Raw genomic sequence first — 21,741 nt, 5'->3', positions numbered from 1 at the left:
TATGTGTGGTTGCCATTAGGTTTGTGTAAAAGCAAGTTTATTCTCAGATACATAGTTCTTTTTCTTCTGATTGTACCTTATCCATTCCCTTGTGCAAATTCAGACCTTTCCCCCTCCTCTTTTATGTTTTTGTTTTCACAAATTATCCCTCTTTATGCTGTGAGTTCATTTCCGACTTCAGTAGATATTGTATTCTTTTTTAAATGTTTTTGCCTCCTTTAACATTTATGTTATATTTATTGTTTGATATCGTTTTCTGAACAAGGATTACAATTTTCTGCTTCTTTCTGTCAGTCATCTTATTCATAGTTTTGTATTCTTTTTTCTTCTTGTCTCAGGTAGAAGAACACCCTTCTGTGTTTCCTATAATTCAGGTCTTGTGAATTTCCTCAGCTTCTGTATGTCTGGAAAAATCTTTATTTCTCTTTCATATCTAAAGGATAACTTTGCTAGATAAATTATTCTTGGCTGGTGATTTCTCCCTTTCAATAATTTGAATATTTGGATCTAGATACAGAAACTCTTTTCTAGTTTTTGTAGGGTTTCTGTTGAAAACCCCTATAATAATCTAATGGGATCCTTTTTAGGTTACCATCTTCTTTTTCCTAGATGCTTTGAGAAGTCTCTGTCATAAATTTTTGACGGTTTTAATACAATGTGCCTTGGAGAAAGCCTTTTTTTTGGATTGAGATAACTAGGTATTGTGTTAGCCTCTTGAATTCAAGGATCAGTTCTTTCTATAGGTTTGGGAAGTTCTCACTGGTTATGTATTTCAATAGGGTCTCAGTTCCCTCCTCCCTCTCATCTCCTTCTGGTTTACCCATTATTCTTATACTGCTTTTTGTGATGGAGTCAGATATTTCTCCTAGGTTTTTTCTCTTTTTTTACTCTTAGATCTCTCACTTCATCTGGATCATTTCTAGATTTCTATCTCCGATATCACTAATTCTGTTTTTTAAGGTTTATTCTCATTCAACAACGTGTTCACAGATTTTTGGAGAGAGAGAGAGAGAGAGAGAGAGAGAAACTGAGAAACTTTGATCAGCTGCCCTCCGTTGACAACCTGACCAGGGATGGATCCTGCAATCTAGGTATGTGCCCTGACCAAGCATAGAACCAGCAACCCTTTGGTGTACAGGGACAGCACTCCAACCAACTGATCCACACCAGCCAGGACAGTATCACTAAGTCTTTTCTCCATCTGGTCTGCTCTGTTTCTTAAGCTCATTCTTCTTCTCTTTTATTATTGAGTTCTTCAGCTCCAGAATTTGATTTATTTTTATAGTTTTAATTTCTTTGGTAAAGTACTTGTTTCATTCATTGATTTTATTTCTGAGTTCATTAAACTATATTTCTGAGTTATCTTGTATCTTGTTGAGTTTTTTCAGAATGGCAATCTCAAATTCTCTGTCCTTTCTATCATGTTTCCATGTCTTTAACTGTACTTTCTGGAGGTTCTTTATTTTGTTTCTCAGCTTACCTAGTTACCTTGATTACTCATGGTATTTGATGGACTATGTTTCTGCTTTCATAGGAATGAAATCTGCTTTTTAACAGGTATTCAGTGCTTCACTGTTTAGGTTGGTAAGTAAAAGTCTTTCATTTGTTTTCCAGTAGGTGGCACAAGTTTTATTTTTCTCTTAACTTGCACTGCTGGGGCTTCTGGGATCTCTGTAGGATGGCGTTACCTTGCCTGTGGAAAATGCCCTGTCCTCCCTGGGAAAGTGGGCATCCCCTCTGTCAGCAGGTTGCCTTGGTCTCAGGGCTCTATGCTGGTGGGGAAATGTGGACAGTGGGGCTCCTGAGATGGTGCTGCCTCCTGCAGCTGGATGCTTCCAGCAGTGCTGTACTGCCTGAGGTGTCCCAGGTGCCTCCACTGCAATGGATGGGGACAAGTTGGGCCTGTTCCACGTTTTTTACCTTGTTCTCCTTCCAGTAATGGTGGCTGCCAAACCTCAGTTGACACACCTTTGTGTCTCTGTTCCTGTCAGTGGATTTAACCACAGTATGTGCCTGCCGCTTGGAGAGAAACATTTCTGCTTTTCTAGTCCTCAGGACTGCCTAGAGAGTGTATGTTGCAACCTAACACTTAGCAGCTACAGAATCTGCTAGGGCTACTTGTCTGGGAGGTGAGGGAAAGCAGCTATATGTCTGGGGCTTTGTTTTCTACCCAGTAATGGCAGCTGCTAGACCACAGCTGGCACACCGTTTTGTTCCTTTCTGCCCCTACCACTGAGTTCAGCTGTAGTATGTACTGACTACTTAGGCAAGAGTGTTGATTTTAGCCCCTGCTCCTTAGGGCTGCAGTGTGTCCACTGTAACCCAACTACTCTCCTGCTCCTGAGTTTTCTGGAGTCACAATAAGCTCCACATTTTGGGTCTGTGGCACCCATCTCTGTCCTCCCTTGTTCTCAAATGTGCCCACCTTCACGTTTTAATGCACGGATCTCTCAGACATGTTTGTGTATTGAACAGGGACTTCTTTGTTGAATTATAGTTGTCCAACTTGTAACTTCAAGAGCAAGAAGCTGGAGGACCCCTCATGCATCCATGCTGCTGATACCACTCTGGTATCACTTTATAAATTCTGTAACCTGCCTGCCTCACTTAATAATGCATTGGCTATGGTACTATTACTTTTTAAATACTTTTTAAAATATTTTATTTATTGATTTTTCAAGAAGGAGAGGAAAGAAGAGTTAGAGAAGCATTGATTTGTTGTTCCACTTATTTATACATTCATTGATTGCTTCTTATATGTGCCTTAACTGGAGATTGAACCCACAACCTTGGCATATCAGGACGACACTCTAGCCAACTGAGCTACCTGGTCAGAGCAGTACTATTACATTATAAAATCACTGTATAGTATTTCATTATTGAGATACACCTTAATGTATTTTACTGCCTACTAAAGAATACTTATGTTTCTGTATTTTAATTTTGAAATAGTCCCAAAAGTATTCTTGTACATACAACATACAACTTCTTATGTTTTTATAATGAATTTATTGGGGTTGAGCATTACATATTTATTAAGAATTTGCAAATATGAAAAATCTAGAATTCAGAGAGACAAAATATTTTTTTAAAGCTATGCTGACTATTTTTAAATTGCAGATAATGTTATAGGAGAGATTAAATTTGTATACAAATGACCAAAGTAAAGGATGATAAAGGGGACTAGTGTGGCCTAATAGTATGCTCTGAGAATTCATAATAGGGAGATATTTGTATGACCAGAGCAGCTGTTGTCATGTCATATCATATATCATATCTAAGTCAACTGATCCAATAAGAACTTTGTGGAAATGGATTCATTCCCTTGAATGATCTATATTCCCTGCAGTTTTCATTCTAATTATCAGAAATCCAACGTATTGACCAGTGGATGGAACATGATGATTCTGTAGCTGTTTGAAGAACATTAGGGCAAATAGGACAGGTGCAGAAACATAATAAACCCATCTGGGAAGAAGGGCTGAAAAGAAAAGCATCACTTATACAGAGGACATAGCCAAGTGACTTTTAGTTTTTTTCCAGGCAGGACTCCAGTACACATGAATATAGTTACCAAATCAAGAACTTTTCAACTATTGGGATTTGATGAAGCAAAAACAACAAAAGCCATCTATAAAAATACAACTGTTTTTAGAATACCCTGAGCTATTATTTCATGTTCAAAGGAAGGTGTTTTTAAAGTATTTTTTTTTTTTGTCTGCAATTTGGGAACAGCTTACATTTACAGAATTTAAAAATACACATTTAAAAATTAATGCATGGTTATTGAAAAAAATACACTTAGGTAAAACTAAGAAAATTAAAGATCACAGTCCAGAGGTAACCACAGGATTCTTTTTTTTTTTTTTTTAATTATATTTTTTCCATTACCCTGTATCACCTTATACCTTCTTCCCCCCCTACCCCCACCACCACCACTGCAAGTACTGGCACTGTTGTCCATGTCCATGAGTCCTTTTTCTGGGGGTTTTTTTTTGGTTTTTTTTTGTTTGTTTGTTTTGTTTTTTGTTTTTTTTTAGAGAGAGAGGAAAAGAGGGGGAGAAAGAGAGGGAGAGAATTGTCGATGTGAGAAAGAAACATAGGTTGGTTGTCTCTTGCACATGCCCTGACTGGGGAACAAATCTGCAACCTAGGCATGTGCCCCGACTGGGAATCAAACCCACATCACTGGCTGGTGCTTGGCAGTTTCATAATCTACTTTTTTCCCCACTGGTCATATTTTGAACAATTTCTTTGTATTAATCATTACGTTAGTACTAAATTTGTAAGTATTCATAATTACTATTTTATAGAAATGTTTCATTCATTTAACCTGCTATTATATGACTCAATACTGAATATTTCCTGAGAATGTACATGTCTCTAATGTATTGATTTTTGGTCGATGTGTATACTGGAAAATCTTATGTTTACATCCATATAATTCAATACAACATTTTAAAATATGACACATAGGAAAAGTTTCAAATTACATCAGAAATACAATTAGTAAAACAGTTATATAAATATTTTGATCAGTATATAGATTGGCATATCAACGAAATGGATGTGCAGATGTTCATGATATTAAGAGAGGCCATGTTATTGCACACAGAGCAACTAGCTGTTAATAACCATAATATTGTTTGGCCATCAGATGTTTGGTGATCAGCAAGTGATATTTTCATAAATTTTTGTCCAAATGTAATAGTTTATTACTTATGTAGGTGTTTTGTTGTGTTGAATTGTGTTTTAGGAAATAATTTGGGGGTTTTTGCATTAAATGTGATGTGTTATATTTTTCACTTTTTAAATATTGGGGAAAAAACTTTTGGCTAGAGATTTTTACTCAGAAAGATTGCTTTTTCAAGAATAGTTAAGGTGGAAAGACCTATGTAATATCTAGTTCTCATAACCTGGCAACACCCCCCCCCGGCCCTCCAGTCCCCCAGCCCAGATTCTCTGTGATATAGCACTTACGTATGGTCTCTGAAAAGTAAGAATGTCTGTCAATTTAGAGATAGGGGAAAATCCAGTGATGTAGCATCAAGCTACAGTAGGTGTTACATAGATGGCCAAGTTTTGCCCAGAATTTGTATTGTACAAAGATCTGATGTTAAGAGATCTAGAGGAGCATGGTTTTGCTAGGTCAAGATCAACTCGTCCCATTATTTCTAATCTGCCTTTTTAGGGCCTTTTGTTTCATGTTATGGGTTTGTGAAAAATCCCTTTGAGATGTGCAGAGTTGGAAATGGACACTTCTGCTCTGTTATTGATGTAGCTTCCTCTTCTTTTTAATTGTTCTTTCTCATATTGACCAAGGCTTTTAGTCTGAATTTTGATATAGTCATAGTATAACTGAATTAGTGTATTAGTTAGAATAAGCTATCATGCTCTGTTAGCAACCAACCCCCAAATCTCAATGACTTACAAAATAATTTTTTATTTCTTGCTCACATTCCATGTCCAGTGTCAGCCAGCATAGACAGGGTCCCAGACCAAAGGAGGCTCCACCAACATATAGCTGTACCACCCTGAAACACACGGTCTCCTTTGCCACCACATCACCAAATAGAAAGATTAGGGACCTGTGCAGTCTTTCCAGTGCCTCAGACTGAAGTGACATATCACTTCAGCTCATATTTAACCAACTACAACCAGATTATGGCCCTGCCTAACTGCTAGGGTATGAAAAATGTTACCTTCTCTGTGCCCAGAAGGAGATGAAAACTGGATAATTGGAAAACTGGACAATGGTGATGAAACATGAGTAATAAAATTAGTAATATCTACCACACTGGCTAAGACCCATTTCTTTTTCTGTATGTAGGAAGTTGATTCTGTAAATAGGAGTGATTTCTCTTTGTAGCAAGGACATCCTGGACTGTGGAGAGAGGGTTAACAAGAGGCCTGTGCCCAGGTGAGTGAGGGTCTAAGGAATCAGGAAGCCTTTCTTTCTTTTGAAAGTTTACCTCCTCTATGGGAAGTCAGAAACTCTAAGTTATATGACAAAATTTCCCTGAAAGACTCTAAAGCTATGAGAAAATAGAGCTCCTTCAGCATACAAATTCCCAAAGTCACCTACCTCACTGTCACTCATGAATTACTCCATTCATATTTACTTTTATAATTTACCACTGCCCCCACATTAAGAAGAAAGGGATTAAGTGTATTATTTATGATTATAAAACATGCTTAAGGGAAAACTTGAAAATACAGAAAAAAAAAGATTTCCCATAATTATACACCTATAGACAAAAGTGAATATTTATTTTTTGAAGTATGTCTTACTGACTATGCTATTACAGTTGTCCCATTTTTTCTCCCCTTTATCCCCCCGCTACCCTGCCCTGCCTCCAACCAGCATTCCCTGCCCTTAGTTCATTCCCATGGGTCATACATATAAGTTCTTTAGCTTCTCCATTTCCTATACTATTCCTGGCCAACCCCTGTCTATTTTGTACCTACTGTTTATGCTTCTTGTTCCTTGTACCTTTTCCCCCATTCCTCCCTCCCCCTCCCCACTGATAACAACCTATGAGATCTCCATTTCTGTGATTCTGTTCCTGTTCTATCTGTTTGCTAAGATCATTTTTGTTTTTTAGGTTCAGTTGTTGATAGTTGTACATTTGTTGTCATTTTACTGTTCATATTTTTTATCATGTTCCATTTCATATAATAAGGGGTTGGTGGTGATAAACTGCTTTAACTTGACCCTATCTAGGAAGCACTTTATCTGCTCTTCCATTCTAAGTGATAGCTTTGCTGGTTAGAGTAATCTCAGATGTAGGTTAGATGTAGGTCCTTGCCTTTCATGGCTTCAAATAATTCTTTCCACAGAATACTTCTTACCTATAAGGTTTCTTTTGAGAAATCAGCTAGTAGTCCTGTAAAAGAACTCCTTTGTAGGTAACTGTCTCCTTTTCTCTTGCTGCTTTCAAGATTCTCTCCTTATCTTTAATTTTGGCTAATGTAATTATGATGTGCCTTGGTGTGTGCTTCCTTAGGTCCAACTTTTTGGGACTCTCTGAGCTTCCTGGACTTTCTGGAAGACGCTTTCCTTTGTCAGCTTGGGGAAGTTCTCCTTCATTATTTTTTTCAAATAAGTTTTCAATTTCTTGATCTTCCTCTTTTCCTTCTGGTACCCCTATAATTTGTATGTTGGAACATTTAAAGTTGTCCCAGAGTTTCCTAAGTCTCTTCTCATTTTTTTTTTGAATTCTTGTCTCTTCATTCTGTTCTGGTTGAATGTTTATTTCTTCCTTCTACTCCAAATCATTGATTTGAGTCCCAGTTTCCTTCCCTTCACTGTTGGTTCCCTCTGTATTTTTCTTTATTTCACCTTGGGTAGCCTTCACTTTTTCCTCTATTTTGCAACCATATTCAGCCATTTCTGTGAGCATCTTGTTTACAAGTATTTTCAATTGCATCTGATAGGTTGGCTATTTCTTCATTGATTGCTTAGTTCTGTTTATGGAGTTTTGATCTGTTCTTTCATTTGGACCATATTTCTTTGTCTCAGCTCATCTATTATGTTGTTAGGGGCAGAGCCTTACATATTTCGCAGGGCAGGGTAACCCACATGCTGCATTGTGGCTCTGTATGTGGGGTAGGGGTCAGACAAGGAACAATGCCACCTGCTCAGCTCTTGGCCAGCTTTCAGTCACTTCCCCCACTACCCACAAGCAAATTGGGCCCTTCTGGTGCTGAGTCCTAGGTGGGTAGGTTTGTGTTTGTTCTAAGACCCTGTGGGTCTCTCCAATGAACTCTCCTGTGAGGCTGGGAGTTTCTCCCGCTGTCACAACCCCCACAGGTTTTTACCGCCAGATGTTTTGAGGCTTTCTTTTCCCACTCTGTAACCCTAGGGTGCGGGGTCTGTCTCGCACACAAATGTGGGTCCTCCTAGTCTTCCAGCTGCTCATCTCTGCCCCTCCTGCCAGTCTGGATAAATGTTTCTTCTTTAACTCCATGATTGTCAGACCTTCACACAGTTTGATTTTCTGGCAGTTCTGGTTATTTTTTGTTTTTAAATTTGTTGTCCTCCTTTTGGTTGTGCAAGGAGGGAAAGGGTATCTACCTACATTTCCATCTTGACCAGAATTCCAAATGTGAAAATTTAATTAAAATTCAGTCCATCTTTTATGCACACACATGCATACATACACCAGGTCTGTCCAGAAGGTATCCAGCCATTTACTATGAAAGATAAAGACATTTATTGAAGTTGATACAACGTACAAGAAATATTGTACATAGGACAATGACACCTCAGTCCCCTTCAAAATACGCACCTTGGAACCTCACATGGTTCTCTCAGCGTCTCTTCCTTTGTTCCAAACCCTGCAAAATCTTTTGTTGGAACTGTCATCAGTTGTCCCATTGTATTTTCCTGAATCTCATCAATTGTCTGAAATCTCTTCCATTTCAAAGTTGATTTTAGTTTTGGGAAAAGCCAGGAGTCACAGGACACCAAATCTGGGCTGTTGGGCTGAGTCACCTGGGTGACTTGATATTCCACCAAAAAAGTCTGCACAAGATGTGATGCTGAGACATGATGAAGCTGCCAATTATAGTTGCCCATAGCTGCAGCCATTTTCATTATTGCACCTCAACTGACAAAAAAACGTTGAGGTAGTACTCCCTATTAATAGTTTGGCTTGGAGGGGCATACTCATGATGGACAAAACCTTCCCATTCAAAAACAACAGTTAACATGTTCTTGATCTCGCTGCAGCTTTGCCATACCTCCTGTGAGCATGGAGTACCAGGCAACTTCCACTGGGACAACTGGGCCTTTATTTCCAGATCATAGCCGTAGACCCACCATTTATCTCTGGTTATGACCTTCTCAAGGAAATCTAGTCCCTTGATAGTGGTTTGAATCAAGTCATTAGCAACTGCAGCATGATGTTCCTTCTGCTCTGGTAGCAGACGGTGCAGAATGAATTTTGCCATAACATGTTTCATGCCAAGATCCTGCATCAAAATCTCGGACACAATAGTTTTTAGAATCCCCAGATCAGCTTCTAGTTCTTGTGCCATCAGTCTCCCATCTTTGTTGATTGCAGCCCATACACATTCTTCATTCTCAGGTGTTCTGCTTATTGTAGGCCTTCCAGAATATGGGTCACTTTCAACAGATTCTCAACCATCTTTGAAGAATTTATGCCACACTTTTATTTACACTGCATTCATTACATCATCCCTGAAAGCCTTCTGAATCACCTGAATAGTTTCCATGGAGGAATGTTCAAGCTTAACACAAAATTTGGTGTAGATTTGTTGTTCTACTCGCTCAGTCATTTTGAATGCGATAGCCACACAGTACATACGCTGACTCAACAGCGTCTACTGCCCCCCACTGACTAGTACAGTGAAATCATCATTGTTCATGCATGTGTGCATTTCCTGTCCCCTCTCCTTGGCTGCCAGGTTACATCGATGTTGTGCAAACCATTCTCATTATATTAATGATGGATGGACTTTTTCCTGACAGACCTCATATGTATATTTTTTACTATAAAATAAGGTTTCATTCCACAGGATGAGACAGAAATAGGTTTACAGTTGTGCATGTGAGAAACACAGAGTTTATTCTTTTATTATTTATTATTATATTTTTCATATGAACAACTGGGAACCTACATTTGCCCCACACTCTACTGTTTTGTTATTACCTGCCTTATTCACTCAAGGTTGTTTTTTAACATCTTAACATCAGCAAAGATATGTATCATTTTAAGGGCAACAGTATTTTCATTGTATGGATACACTATGATCTAATCAGTCCTCATTTGTAGGCTATTTAAGTGCTTTCCAAGTTGCTTCCATTGTCAACAGGGTCTACCTAATAATCCACACACACATTTGTTGGATAGAGCCTCAGCTATGGAATTGCTTCATCAGAGCACATTGTAGTTTAATTTCTACTAACATTGCCTTGTTGAAAGTTTACACTAACTACAGCCTACAGCCCATTTCCTCATGTCATGCTATTGTGGAGTATCATCACTTTTAAATTTTTGCCAAATCAGTAACTGTAAAATGGTATTTTGTTGCTTTAATACAGTCCCTTCATTACTGAAGTTTAAAAACTTTTGATAGGTTGAGCCACTTTATTACTTAGTGGATTACCTGACTCCAATTGGAGCCAGGGCTCCAATTTTAACTACCTTCTTGGTATACTTTCTTCATTGGGCTTCCAATGAAGCCCAGTTCTCTTATTTTTCCTTCTATTCCAGTGGTGTCTCTTTTTCAGACTCCTTTTTGCCTTTTCATCTCCCAGTTCTCTAACCAAATTTGAGCCCCCTGGCTCAGGTCTTGGGCCTTTTAACCTAAAAATAAAATGCCAAAGTAATAGTCAACAAGATTTTATTTGAGATCCAAATGAATACTTATTCAGGAAGCACTGATTCAGGCAGAATCCCAAATTGGGAGACAGAGGCAAGAGATATTTATGAGAAAGGTAAGGGGGAAATTACATCAACAGAAGGAGGGCATTTCTATAGATAGAGATTAGCTAACATAGTGATGCTAATTCTAAAGAATATTTTTAATTTTCACTCCAGTAATCATAATAGCTCCTTTGCTGTTGTCTCTGCAAACAGTTACTTGTAATACAGTGTTACTTCATGCCCCATCCAAAGGTTCTTTCTCCTAGTTTTAACATTCCAAAGGCTTAAGGAGTAAGACTACAAGGCAGTTCCTCTGGGATTTCAGCTCTGACTCCATTTTAGAGTGGCTTTGTTTATATTATTTTTATAGACATTTTCCTTACTTTCACTCACTCTGTAGGTGAATTTATCTGGTCTCAGGGCTTTAAATGCCATCTGTACATCAGTAATTTCCAATTTTATTTATTTTTAAAAATATTTTGATTGATTGATTTTAGAGAAAGAGTGGGGAGAGAGAGAGGTGTCAATTTGTTGTTCCACTTATTCAGCATTCGGTAGTGCTTCTTGTATGTGCTCTAGCTGGAGATTGAACTCACAGCAACCTTAGATTACTGAGATATGATGCTCTAACCAACTGAGCTACCCAGCCAGGGCTCCAATTTTATATTTGTACATTTAGTCTTTATCCTGAACTTCAAAACCAGATGTCTAGTGGACACTTGACATTTCCACTTATGATTATTGAGATGATTATTAAAGCCTATGATGGTTGAACTTTTTCCAGATGGACCTCATATGTATATTTTTTTCTATAAAATAGGGTTTCATTACACAGGATGAGACAGAAATAGTTAACAGTTGTCTGTGTGAGAAACACAAAGTTTATTCTTGTATTATTTATTATTATATTATTTTTCATACGAATTGGAAACCTGTTTTATTATTACAGTAGAGGTATATAATAATCATCTCAAGTATTAAAAGTCTAAAACAGAACTCATAATGTTCACTCCAGACTTGCTTCTCTCACAATCCTTAGTGTTAAAAAAAAAAGGTAACTTCATATTCCTAGTTGCTCAAGCCAAAAACCTTAGTGTCATCTTGGTTTTATTTTCTTATATACCTAAAATTAGCAAATCCTGTCAGCTCTGCCTTAAGAGAATAGCTAAGCTCTGATCAGTTCTCATCACCTCCACCACCAGTACCCTAATGCAAATCATCCTCACCCCTTGCCTAGATTACTGCAGTAACCTTCTCACTGGTCTCCCTGCTTCCCTCATTCCTTTGTCCTCTTTAGTCCATTTTTCATGAGTGATCCTTTTAAATCTAAATCAGATCATGCCATTCCTTGGCTTAAAATAGTTCAATGGCCCCCTGTCTTACATAAGAGTAAACACCTAAGTTCTTACAGTGACGTACAAGCCCCATGTGATCCAACTTCCAGCTACTTCTCTTAACCAGATAAGCCTCTGACCTTCTTTCTCTCATATACTTCATTCCAACCACTCTAGTTTCCTTCCTGTGTTGAACAAAGAAAGCCTGCTCCTTCCTTGAGGCCTTTGCAATTGCTCTTCTCTCTGCTAGGAATGCATCTCTCCTAGATATCTACATTACGCACTCCATTTTTACATGGCACCTTCTCAATGAAAAACCTTCTCGGGCTACCCCCCATGCCCCTCAAACTCTCTATGCTCTTATTTTATTTTCTCCATAGTACTTTGGCCACGTGGCATATGAATAGCAATATCAGTGTATTTGCTACTGCCTTTTTCCATTGGAATGTGTGATCAACTGGGACTGGATTTATTATCTTCCTCCCAAATAGGACCATGCCGTTTGAACTAAGAACTTAGTAAATATGGAAGGATTCTTTACTCTTCCTTCTCTCTCTATGTCCCTCCAGATCCAATGAGATACCAGAGCGTGTTGATTATACTTCTTCTTTACATACGAATTCATCATTTCCTTCTTATTTCCACTGTCACTAACTGTCCTGGGGTCAGACAAGTACAAGCACCTTTCTGTTGATATTCCTTACTTCAATTTTACTCTTCTCAGATTAAATAATCTGGTCATATTGGCTTTATCACTTCCTTCTTTAAATTCTTCAGTGTCCTTCCATTTATTAATGAATGAAAAGCAAACCTCTATTCAGTCAGTATTCATTCATCAGTTATATCCTTCAGATATAATCCTCCTTGCTGCAGCTGCAAAGGAAGATCTGCTTGGAATAGGCAGAAGCTCTCTAGGCCCTATCTGAAGTATAGATTAACAACAGATGAGTGAGGGTCCAGGCCATAATCCCTCCTGCAGAGGTACATGGATTCTTCATCAGTGCCAGGAGCACATCTGCTTCGAATCCATCTCTTGGTTTCCCTAGGGTTTTAGGAGGGGCTGGGTTTTGTTAACTGTAGTTCTTAGAATTGGTGTTGTGTGGAGAGACAAGGGGAAGGCAGGGGAAGTAGAGCAGGCACACTGGAAGTTCAATTGTTTTTCAGCTCATGTATTTCAGATTGTTAAGGCAAGCTAAATTTATAAGAGATTTGCCCCTTCTCCCCCCTACTCTGCTTTTTCAGGACTCTGTACTTGTCCAAGAGAAGAACCTAGACTAATGTGAGCAGGTCAGGTAGTTCTAAAAAGCCATGGCCCAGGTAAGTGAAAATTCTCTCTATACTTGAAATAACCTATCTTCCCTCCAGATTATATGAACATGTGTCATCTCCGTGCTGAAATTTCCCTGTCTGAGCCCCACTCACTAACCTGCTTCTAGCCCCTCCATTTCAGGGAATGAGTGATGGTGCTTCCCCTCCCTTAGTGGCCCTCTCTACCAGTGTTCACATATATACACAGTGCTTTTACCAGAGCACCAATGGAGCAGAAATAAATTCTCTTGAGAGCCCCCCTTATTAGACCCATAGTTGAGTGGGGCCAGCGATAACTTTGATATTTTTCATTAACCTGGGTAGTTTCTCTTTTTTTTCTATTTTTAAATGTCACCCCCTCTTTAAAAATCATAAAATATTTCACACTATCAGAAGTTCTTCAGCCTTGAGAGGGAATTTATGAGAGATGAATAACTATAAAATGGTCCATTGAGGCTGAACAATCTGTGTTGGTTATGGGCCACATTTATGAGACTGAGGTACACCATCCCTCAGCTCTTTTATTTTAGGAACAAGGAAAAGTAGATAGTGAAGAGTGATAAATATTCACAAATCTTGTTTAAGCTAAATGCCCTCCAGATAATGGAATGATTATGTCTTATAGGATGTAAAATGCAGTATTATATAACAAATAAAAATCCCCGTGTTTATTATAAAACTTGCCATAACCAAAAATTGCTCATATGTCTAGCAAACAGAAGCAGTGACAACACTATTGTCATTTTCAGCAGTATAGTTTTTTGTTGTATGCGACTGTCCAGGGTAAGTAGCACAGCTAATTCAGGGTGTTTAACATTCCTGAGGCCCCAGCACACTGCACTACCCAGCCCAACCACCCCCAACATTGTGACAACTAGCCCACCCTCTGCATGGTCCCAAGTGTATTGTGAAGGGGAAGGTGTAATCTATGTTGAGATCCACAGACTATGATCCTGAATCTTCAGGATAGATTTTAAACTTCTATAAATCCTCTATTTTAAGATAGAGATCTATAAGACATTTTTGGATTCTTTCTTTTTTATATCAAGGGAGAAGAAATGGTAAAAGGGGATGCATTTTAAAGACTTTATTATTTGCTAGGCCCATGTTTACTGCGTGTTTTGTATATGTTTATTTATAAGACCCTGCTTAGCTAGATTTTGCTCATTCGCAGACCTTGTAGCAACTAGCAAAGGAGATCTTTCTTATCTGTAGCCATGTAGGCCTTTCATCATGTAAATTTGCTTCTTACACATTCTTTGTAGCATGGACTTCAGCCCTAGCCTGCTGGCTTGCTTCATCACCTCCTTTCTATAGCAGCTTTCTCTTTCCATCTTCCATACATTGTCCTAGATGGATCAGATTAAAACCTCAACCTACTTATCGATTTTAACTTCATTAAAAATGGGACAACAGTTACTGTCTCCTATTGGGACAGTACAGGAAGTACACAGGACCACCTCTAACATATTCATGACCTCCTCAAAAAAAAAAGGCCTCCAGATCTTACTACCATTCACAGAAAATAAAGAAGTAGAATTTGTTAAACTACATCATGAAGATGCAGTCAGCCAAATCCAAAATGTGGGAAACTGTACTGACTTAAATGTTTCTCTTTTTTTATTATTCATTTCTAGAGAGAGGGGAAAGGAGGGAGGAAGAGAGGGAGAGAAACATCAATCAGTTTCCTCTCATATTAGAGCATACCTGAGCTAATAATAACTATTGCATAGAAACAGATAAAAGCCATTGTTTTCACTTTCCTAGCAGCAAGTTTCATATATAAAACATTTTTGTATTTAGTTAATTTAAGCTTTATCATGGAATAATTTTTTTTTAATATTTTATTTAGTCATTTCTAGAGACAGGGGAAGGGAGGGAGAAAGAGAGGGAAACATAGATGTGACATAGACTGGTTGCCTCTCCCACGCCCTCAACTGGGGACCTGGCTGGCAACCCAGGCATGTGCCCTGACTGGGAATCGAACCAGCAACCTTTGGGTTTGCAGGTCGGTGCTCAAATCACTAAGCCACACCAGCCAAGGCTAAATGTTTCTTAATAAATAGGGCCTTTAAAAATTTTAAGGGCCTTTGGGGACTGTTATAGATTTGAGAGACTTTAGAAAATCCATCAACTGAACACAGTGTGTGGATCTTGTTTGAATCCTGATTTGAACAAATCAATAGTGAAAAAAAAATCACTTTTGAGGAAGTTGGGGCAATATGAAATTTGGTCTGGTTAATAGGTAATTAATGTTACTAATAATATTCTGGTTATGAAAAATCTAAAATCTATGCCTTAGATAGTAAGGCATTTGTGGGTAAAATACTACGATGTTTGGTATGTGGGATTTGCCACAAGATACACCGGAGGTAGAAAATGGAAAGAAAGAAATGAAACCAATTTGCAAACTCTTATTAATTGTGGAAGCAGAGTGATGGATTTATGGGGCCATTATACTATTCTCTATACTTTTATGTATTTTGAAGTTTTTTGTAATAAATGAAAAAATTAAAAAGTCCTTTCATTTTACTAGTAATGCATGGGTTTATTGTTTCAGGGATTGGTGACATTCAGGGATGTGGCCATAGAGTTCTCTCAGGAAGAATGGAAGTGTCTGAAACCTGCCCAGAGGGACTTGTACAGGGATGTGACTTTAGAGAACTTCGGTAACTTGGTCTCACTAGGTAAGGATATTGTATAATACAGGGACAGACAGAAACAAGGCTCCCAGGGACTACAACAGTGGGAGGCAGTTACCAACTCCAGCCAGAAGGGGTAAACGGAGGAAAACACTGCTAATGGAAGATTGTGGAGACGGGCCTGGCTGGCAGCAGCAGAAGCTACTTCCAGAACTCCTGAGTCAAAGGATGGAGGGAAAGGGATAAGAAGTAGCCTGAACTCTGTTTTCTCCTGCCAAACCAAATGAAAAACCAGAGGACCTGTATACTATAGTCCTTTACAAAGAAGCTGTCCAGAGCACAGAGCAGGGTCAGGAACAGCAAGGAATGGAAATGGAAGTGGGTAGTTCCATTGGCACCTCCACCTTCCCATCTTTTGGACAACCTTTACACCTTCCTTTATGTAATCACCCCTCTTCCTTGATAACTAAGACTAGGTTTGAATTTTGGAACAGCATGATCATTCCCTATGTCTCTTCCTATAAACAGGACTTTCCTTTTCTAAGCCTGATGTCATCTCCTTATTGGAGCAAGGGAAAGAACCCTGGATGATTACAAATGATATAACAGGACCATGGTGCCCAGGTGAGCAAGGGTTGATCCAGTGGGGAAAGGTCATTGGGAGTAACAGCCCATTGGGTGAGTCAGCTGATAACAGTAACTTGAGCTATTGTCAGGAAACTCCTCTCAAAGCCAGTAACTTGAGCTATTGTCAGAAAACTCCTCTCAAAGCCCTAACAACTAAGAAAAATGAAAACCCAAGACATGAAAAGCAAACACCTTGTCAGCCTCAGCTCCCAAGGGAACCTTGTCCTTACCCCCAATGATTACTTTCTGTTCTTTCTTCTCTCATATTTTTATCCCATTTCAAAAAGAGATGTGCTGCCAACTTCCCCAGAGGCAGCCATTTTACCTGTACTTTGGATTCTTTTTTCTGCAAATTTCATCTATTTAATAATACTTATTTTTTTAATTTTTTATTCTTTTTTTAATCATTGTTCAAGTAGTTTTCTCCCTTTTACTCCCAATCCAGCCCACCCACCCAACCCTTCCCACTTCCCTCCCATTACCACCCTCCCCTATTTTTTTAATTTATTTTTTTAATCTTTTTTTTTAAAGATTTTATTTATTTTTAGAGAGGGAAGGGAAGGAGAAAGAGAGAGAGAGAAACATCAATGTGCGGTTGCTGGGGGCCATGGCCTGCAGCCTAGGCATGTGCCCTGACTGGGAATCAAATCTGCGATGCCTGGTTCGCAGCCCACACTCAATCCACTGAGCTATGCCAGCCAGGGCTAATAATACTTACTTTTTTTAAAAAGTAGCTTCTCACTTTACCTAATTCAGCAATTCATCTGTAAACTTTTGGAGGTAAAGCTTTGTAGTGGCTGAGGACAGACTCTGGAGTCAGACTGCCTGAGTTCAAATCCTGGCTCTGACACTTCCTACATTTGTGAATTTAGGTAAATTATTTATATTCTCTGTGCTTCAGTTTTCTTCTCTAAAAATGGGATAGAAATAGTATCTTAAGTAGTTATTGTGGCTTTTGTATGCATTAATAATGTGAAAATTCCCAGAATAATACAAGGCAATCATGAACACTAAATAATGGTAGCAATTTTATTAATTGCACTTACTACACAGTATTGGAATTTTTAAATACTTAATTATAGGCTACCCCCCTTCCTGACTGTCTGCTGTTGTCATTATTTTGCATCTGAGATCATTTTTTTTCTCGTATCTGAAGAACACCATTAAAATTTTCTTTTGTGAAGGTCTGCTGACAAATTCTCTGTTTTTGACTACATGAAAATGACTTCATTCTTCATTATTTCATTCTTCAAACTTCATTGTTTGTTATAGGATATTTTCGTTGACTATGGAGTTCTGTTTTGGCAGGAATTTTCTCTCACTTCAAAGAAGAAATCATTCCACTTCCTTTTCTCTTCCAATGTTATCAACAAGTCAAATTGTTTCAATTTTGGAAAATGCGTCACATATATTTAAAACTAGTGTTCTTTGGATAGAACCTCTTTGTCTTACTGTAAATCTTTTGATTATATTATTCAAAGTCTGCATGTTCTTTAACTTTCTCTGTACTTGTGCTATCAAATTCTTAGAGCTGTATTATATATTTTGCTACTATAATTAAATTTTTGTAATGATGAAATATAGTGTGGCTCAGTGGATTGATTGCAGGCTGTGAACCTTTAAAGATCTTATTTATTCATTTTTAGAGAGAGGGGAAGGGAAGGAGCAAGAGAGGGAGAGAAACATTGATGTGTGGTTGCCTCTCCCATGCCCCCTGCTGGGGACCTGACCAGCAACCTAGGCATGTTCCCTGACTGGGAATCAAACCAGCGACCCTTTGTTTGGCAGCTCGAGCTCAATCCACTGAGCTACACCAGCCAGGTAAATAAAATCTTTTTAAAAAAATGAAATATAAATCCTTACGCAATTTGTACTTTTATCAGTACATCCTTTATTTCCCTACTTAGTGCTATAACCTTGAGTTTTATATTTTTGATATTAATAACAAATGCCTTCTTTTTGTTGGGTAAAATAATGAAATATCTTTGCTTATCTTTTTTAAAAAATTTATTGCCACTTTATTTTAAGTGTGTCCATGGTAATCAGGATTCTATTAGAGTTCTCTTTTTGAATCAGTGTGAAATTTCTTGACTTTAGTAAGAGAATTTAGTTCATTCTCATTTATTCTGATAATTCATATGTCCCTATTCCTGCCATTTCGTTTTATATTTTCTGTTCCTCATTCTTATTTCCAGCTACTCCTATTTTGCTCACATTTAATTAAAACTGTTCTACTTTCAGGTGATTTTGAAGTTGTACTTCCTGTTGCTTTGTAATAGAATAGTCTTTAATTTGACTTTTAAAAGTATGTTTAAACCTATATATTTATCTACTCACCTCAAGATTGAAATAGAATTTTTTTCTTTGTAATATAGTTATTCCAAACTTTCTTATTTTGAATTAATTTTAGGCTTGCAAAGTTATTACAGAGAATTCCCATATACCCTTCACTCAGCTTCCAATAATGTTAACATTTTATTTGACCACAGTACTGTTGTCAAAAATGGAAATTAACATTAATATAAATCTATTAACTACATATCTTACTATAATTTTATCAAGTTTTTCTGTAATATCCTTCTTCTGTCTCAGGATCCAGTCCCAGATCTCACATTCCATTTAGTTATTGTGTTTCCTTAGCATCCTCAAATCAGTGCCCGTTCTTCAGTCTTTCATGACCTTGATGCTTTTGATGAGTACTATTTTTGAGAGTTTTTCTTATAATTAGATTAAGATTATTCACCTTTGGCAAAATTGCACAGGAGCAATATGTATATCTCTGTGACATACTGCAACCTCTGTGCACCATATGAGGGTTTACTTGATGTTAATATGGCTTATTACCAGTGTTGTTAATCATGATCCCTTGGTTTAAGTAGTGTGTCTCATGTTTTTCCCCAGTAAAGTTCTGTTTTTCCATCTATAATTAGTAATTATCTTGTAGGGAGATATTTTGAGAATATACATTTTTGTCTACTAAATTTTAGCATCCATTGGTATATCTTGTCTATAGTTATAAAAAACACTGATAATTATTAAAATGGTGTTGCCCAAGTACCAATTTCCTGTCTCTTGTTCTTTCTATATTTATTAATTGGCATTCCTCTGTAAGGAAAAGCTGTCCTTCCTCCCTCTTCCATTTATTTATCTATTCATTGATTTGGTTCTATAAGCATGAGATTATGGATGTTTATTGTAGTCTGTGGGTTATGGCCGCTACCATCATTGTCTATTTCATTGAACAGTTATTTCAAGTTCTTCAAGTTTTGGCCATTGGTAACTCCTTCAGGTTGGCTACTGGGCCCTCTCAGAATGCCTTTATTCTTCAGCACTTCCTATTTTCTGGTACCACAGCATATTTTATTTTATTTTATTTTATTTTATTTTATTTTAATTATTTTGTTGTTGTTTAATTACAGTTGTTTGATTTTCTTCCCACCACTTCCCCCTACCTCAGCCAAACCCACCTCACTCCCTTACTTCCACCCTCCTCCTTGGTTTTGTCCATGTGTCCTTTATAGTAGTTCCTGAAAACCCTCCCTTCCATTATCCCCTCTCCCCTCCTCTCTGGTTACTGTCAGATTGTTCTTAATTTCAATGTCTCTGGTTATATTTTGCTTGCTCTTTTCTTTTGTTGATTATGTTCCAGTTAAAGGTGAGATTATATGGTATTTGTCCCTCACCGCCTGGTTTATTTCACTTAGCATAGTGCTCTCCAGTTCCATCTGTGCTGTTGCAAAGGGTAGAAGCTCCTTCTTTCTCTCTGCTGCATAATATTCCATAGTATAAATGTACCATAGTTTTTTGATCCATTCATTTACTGCTGGGTGCTTAGCTTGCTTCCACCACTTGCCTATTATAAATAGTGCTCCTATGAACATTGGTTCTTTTGGATTGGTGTTTCAGGATTCTTAGGATATAATCCCAGCAGTGGAATTGCTGGGTCAAAAGGCAGTTCCATTTTTAGTTTTCTGCAGAAATCCCATATTGTTTTCCACAGTAGCTGCACCAGTCTGCATTCCCACCAACAGTGCATTAGGGTTCCCTTTTCTCCACAACTTAGCCAACACTTGTTTGTTGATTTGTTTATGATGGTCATTTTCATGGGTGTGAAGTGATATCTCACTGTGGTTTTAATTTGCATCTCTCTAATGACTAGAGATGCTGAGCATCCTTTCATATGTCTCTGGGCCCTCTGTATGTCCTCCTTGAAGAAGTGTCTGTTCAAGTCTTTTGCCCATTTTTTAGTTGGGTTTTTGTTTCCCTGGAGTGGAGTCATTTGAGTTCCTTATATATTTTGGAGATCAAACCCTTGTCCAAGGTATCATTGGCAAATATGTTTTTCCATATAGTTTCTTTTTATTTTAATGCTGTTTTCTTTAGCCATGCAGAAGCTTTTTATTTTGGTGAGATCCCATTTGTTTATTCTTTCCTTTATGTCCCTTGCTCTAGGGAACATATCAGTGAAAATATTGCTCCATGGAATATCTGAGATTTTGCTGCCTGTGTTCTCCTGAAGGACTCTTATGGTGTCATGTCTTATATTTAAGTCTTTTATCCACCTTGAATTTATTTTTGTGTGTGGTGTAAGTTGGTGGTCAAGCTTCATTTTTTTGCAGGTAGCTGTTCAGCTCTCTCAACACCATTTGTTGAAGAAGCTATTTTTGCTCCATTTAATGCTGCTGCCCCCCTTTGTCAAATATTAATTGACCACAGAGACTTGGGTTTATTTCTGGGCTCTCTATTCTGTTCCATTGGTCCATATGTCTGTTTTTATGCCAGTACCAGGTGGTTTTGATTACACTGGTCTTATAATACAGTTTGTTATCTGGTATTGTGATCCCTCCTACTTTACTCTTCTTTCTCAAAATTGCTGCAGCTATTTGGGGTCATTTATGGTTCCATATAAATTTCTGAAATGTTTGTTCTATATCTGTGAAATATGCCATTGGTACTTTAATAGGGATTGCATTGAATCTATACATTGCTTTGGGTAGTATGGACATTTTGATGATGTTAATTCTTCCAGTCCATGAACATGGTACATGCTTCCATTTGTTTTTGTCTTCCTTAATTTCTTTATTTATTGGTGTGTAGTTTTCTGAGTACTGGTCTTTTACCTCCTTGGTAGGTTTATTCCTAGGTACTTTATTTTTCTTTTTGCTGTATGAAATGGGATTTTTTTCCTGATCCCTGTTTCTGATATTTCATTTTTGGTGTACAGAAATGCCTTTGATTTCTGAATATTGACTTTGTATCCTGCTGTTTTGCCAAATTCACTTATTGGGTCAACTAGTGTTTTGGTAGATGTCATCTGCAAAGAGTGACAGTTTTGCTTCCTCCTTTCCAATTTGGATGCTTTTTATTTCTTTTTCTTGTCTGATTGTTGTGGCTAGGACTTCCAATACTATGTTGAATAGGAGTGGTAAAAGCGGG

At 37.8% G+C, this 21,741-nt stretch overlaps 1 protein-coding gene across 10 annotated transcripts in view; it reads left to right on the top strand.

Annotated features, from left to right (window-relative positions):
* The window catches only part of ZNF565 (zinc finger protein 565), a 58,898-nt gene that overhangs the window by 11,574 nt on the left and 25,583 nt on the right, over positions 1 to 21,741 (top strand). The window contains exons 1-5 of one of the 10 annotated variants that reach the window (XM_045846780.1): positions 976 to 1,091; positions 5,831 to 5,920; positions 12,971 to 13,045; positions 15,597 to 15,723; positions 16,207 to 16,302. The exons of 1 other annotated variant lie outside the window; for it this stretch is intronic. In XM_045846780.1, coding sequence (XP_045702736.1) covers positions 13,037 to 13,045; positions 15,597 to 15,723; positions 16,207 to 16,302 — 232 coding nt within the window. In that variant the 5' untranslated portion in view covers positions 976 to 1,091; positions 5,831 to 5,920; positions 12,971 to 13,036. Of the gene's footprint in view, positions 1 to 960; positions 1,092 to 3,666; positions 3,702 to 5,830; positions 5,921 to 12,970; positions 13,046 to 15,596; positions 15,724 to 16,206; positions 16,303 to 18,104; positions 18,127 to 21,741 lie in introns of those variants that run through there. 8 more of the 10 variants (XM_045846782.1, XM_045846779.1, XM_045846781.1 and 5 more) reach the window with 8 other exon arrangements.

Source organism: Phyllostomus hastatus, unplaced genomic scaffold (genome assembly GCF_019186645.2).
Source record: "Phyllostomus hastatus isolate PE091 unplaced genomic scaffold, TTU_PhHast_1.1 phas_contig_5, whole genome shotgun sequence".
Classification (NCBI taxonomy): Eukaryota; Metazoa; Chordata; class Mammalia; order Chiroptera; family Phyllostomidae; genus Phyllostomus; species Phyllostomus hastatus.
The sequence above is the reverse complement of the archived record's forward strand: the minus strand, read 5'-3'. Positions and strand labels throughout refer to the sequence as shown.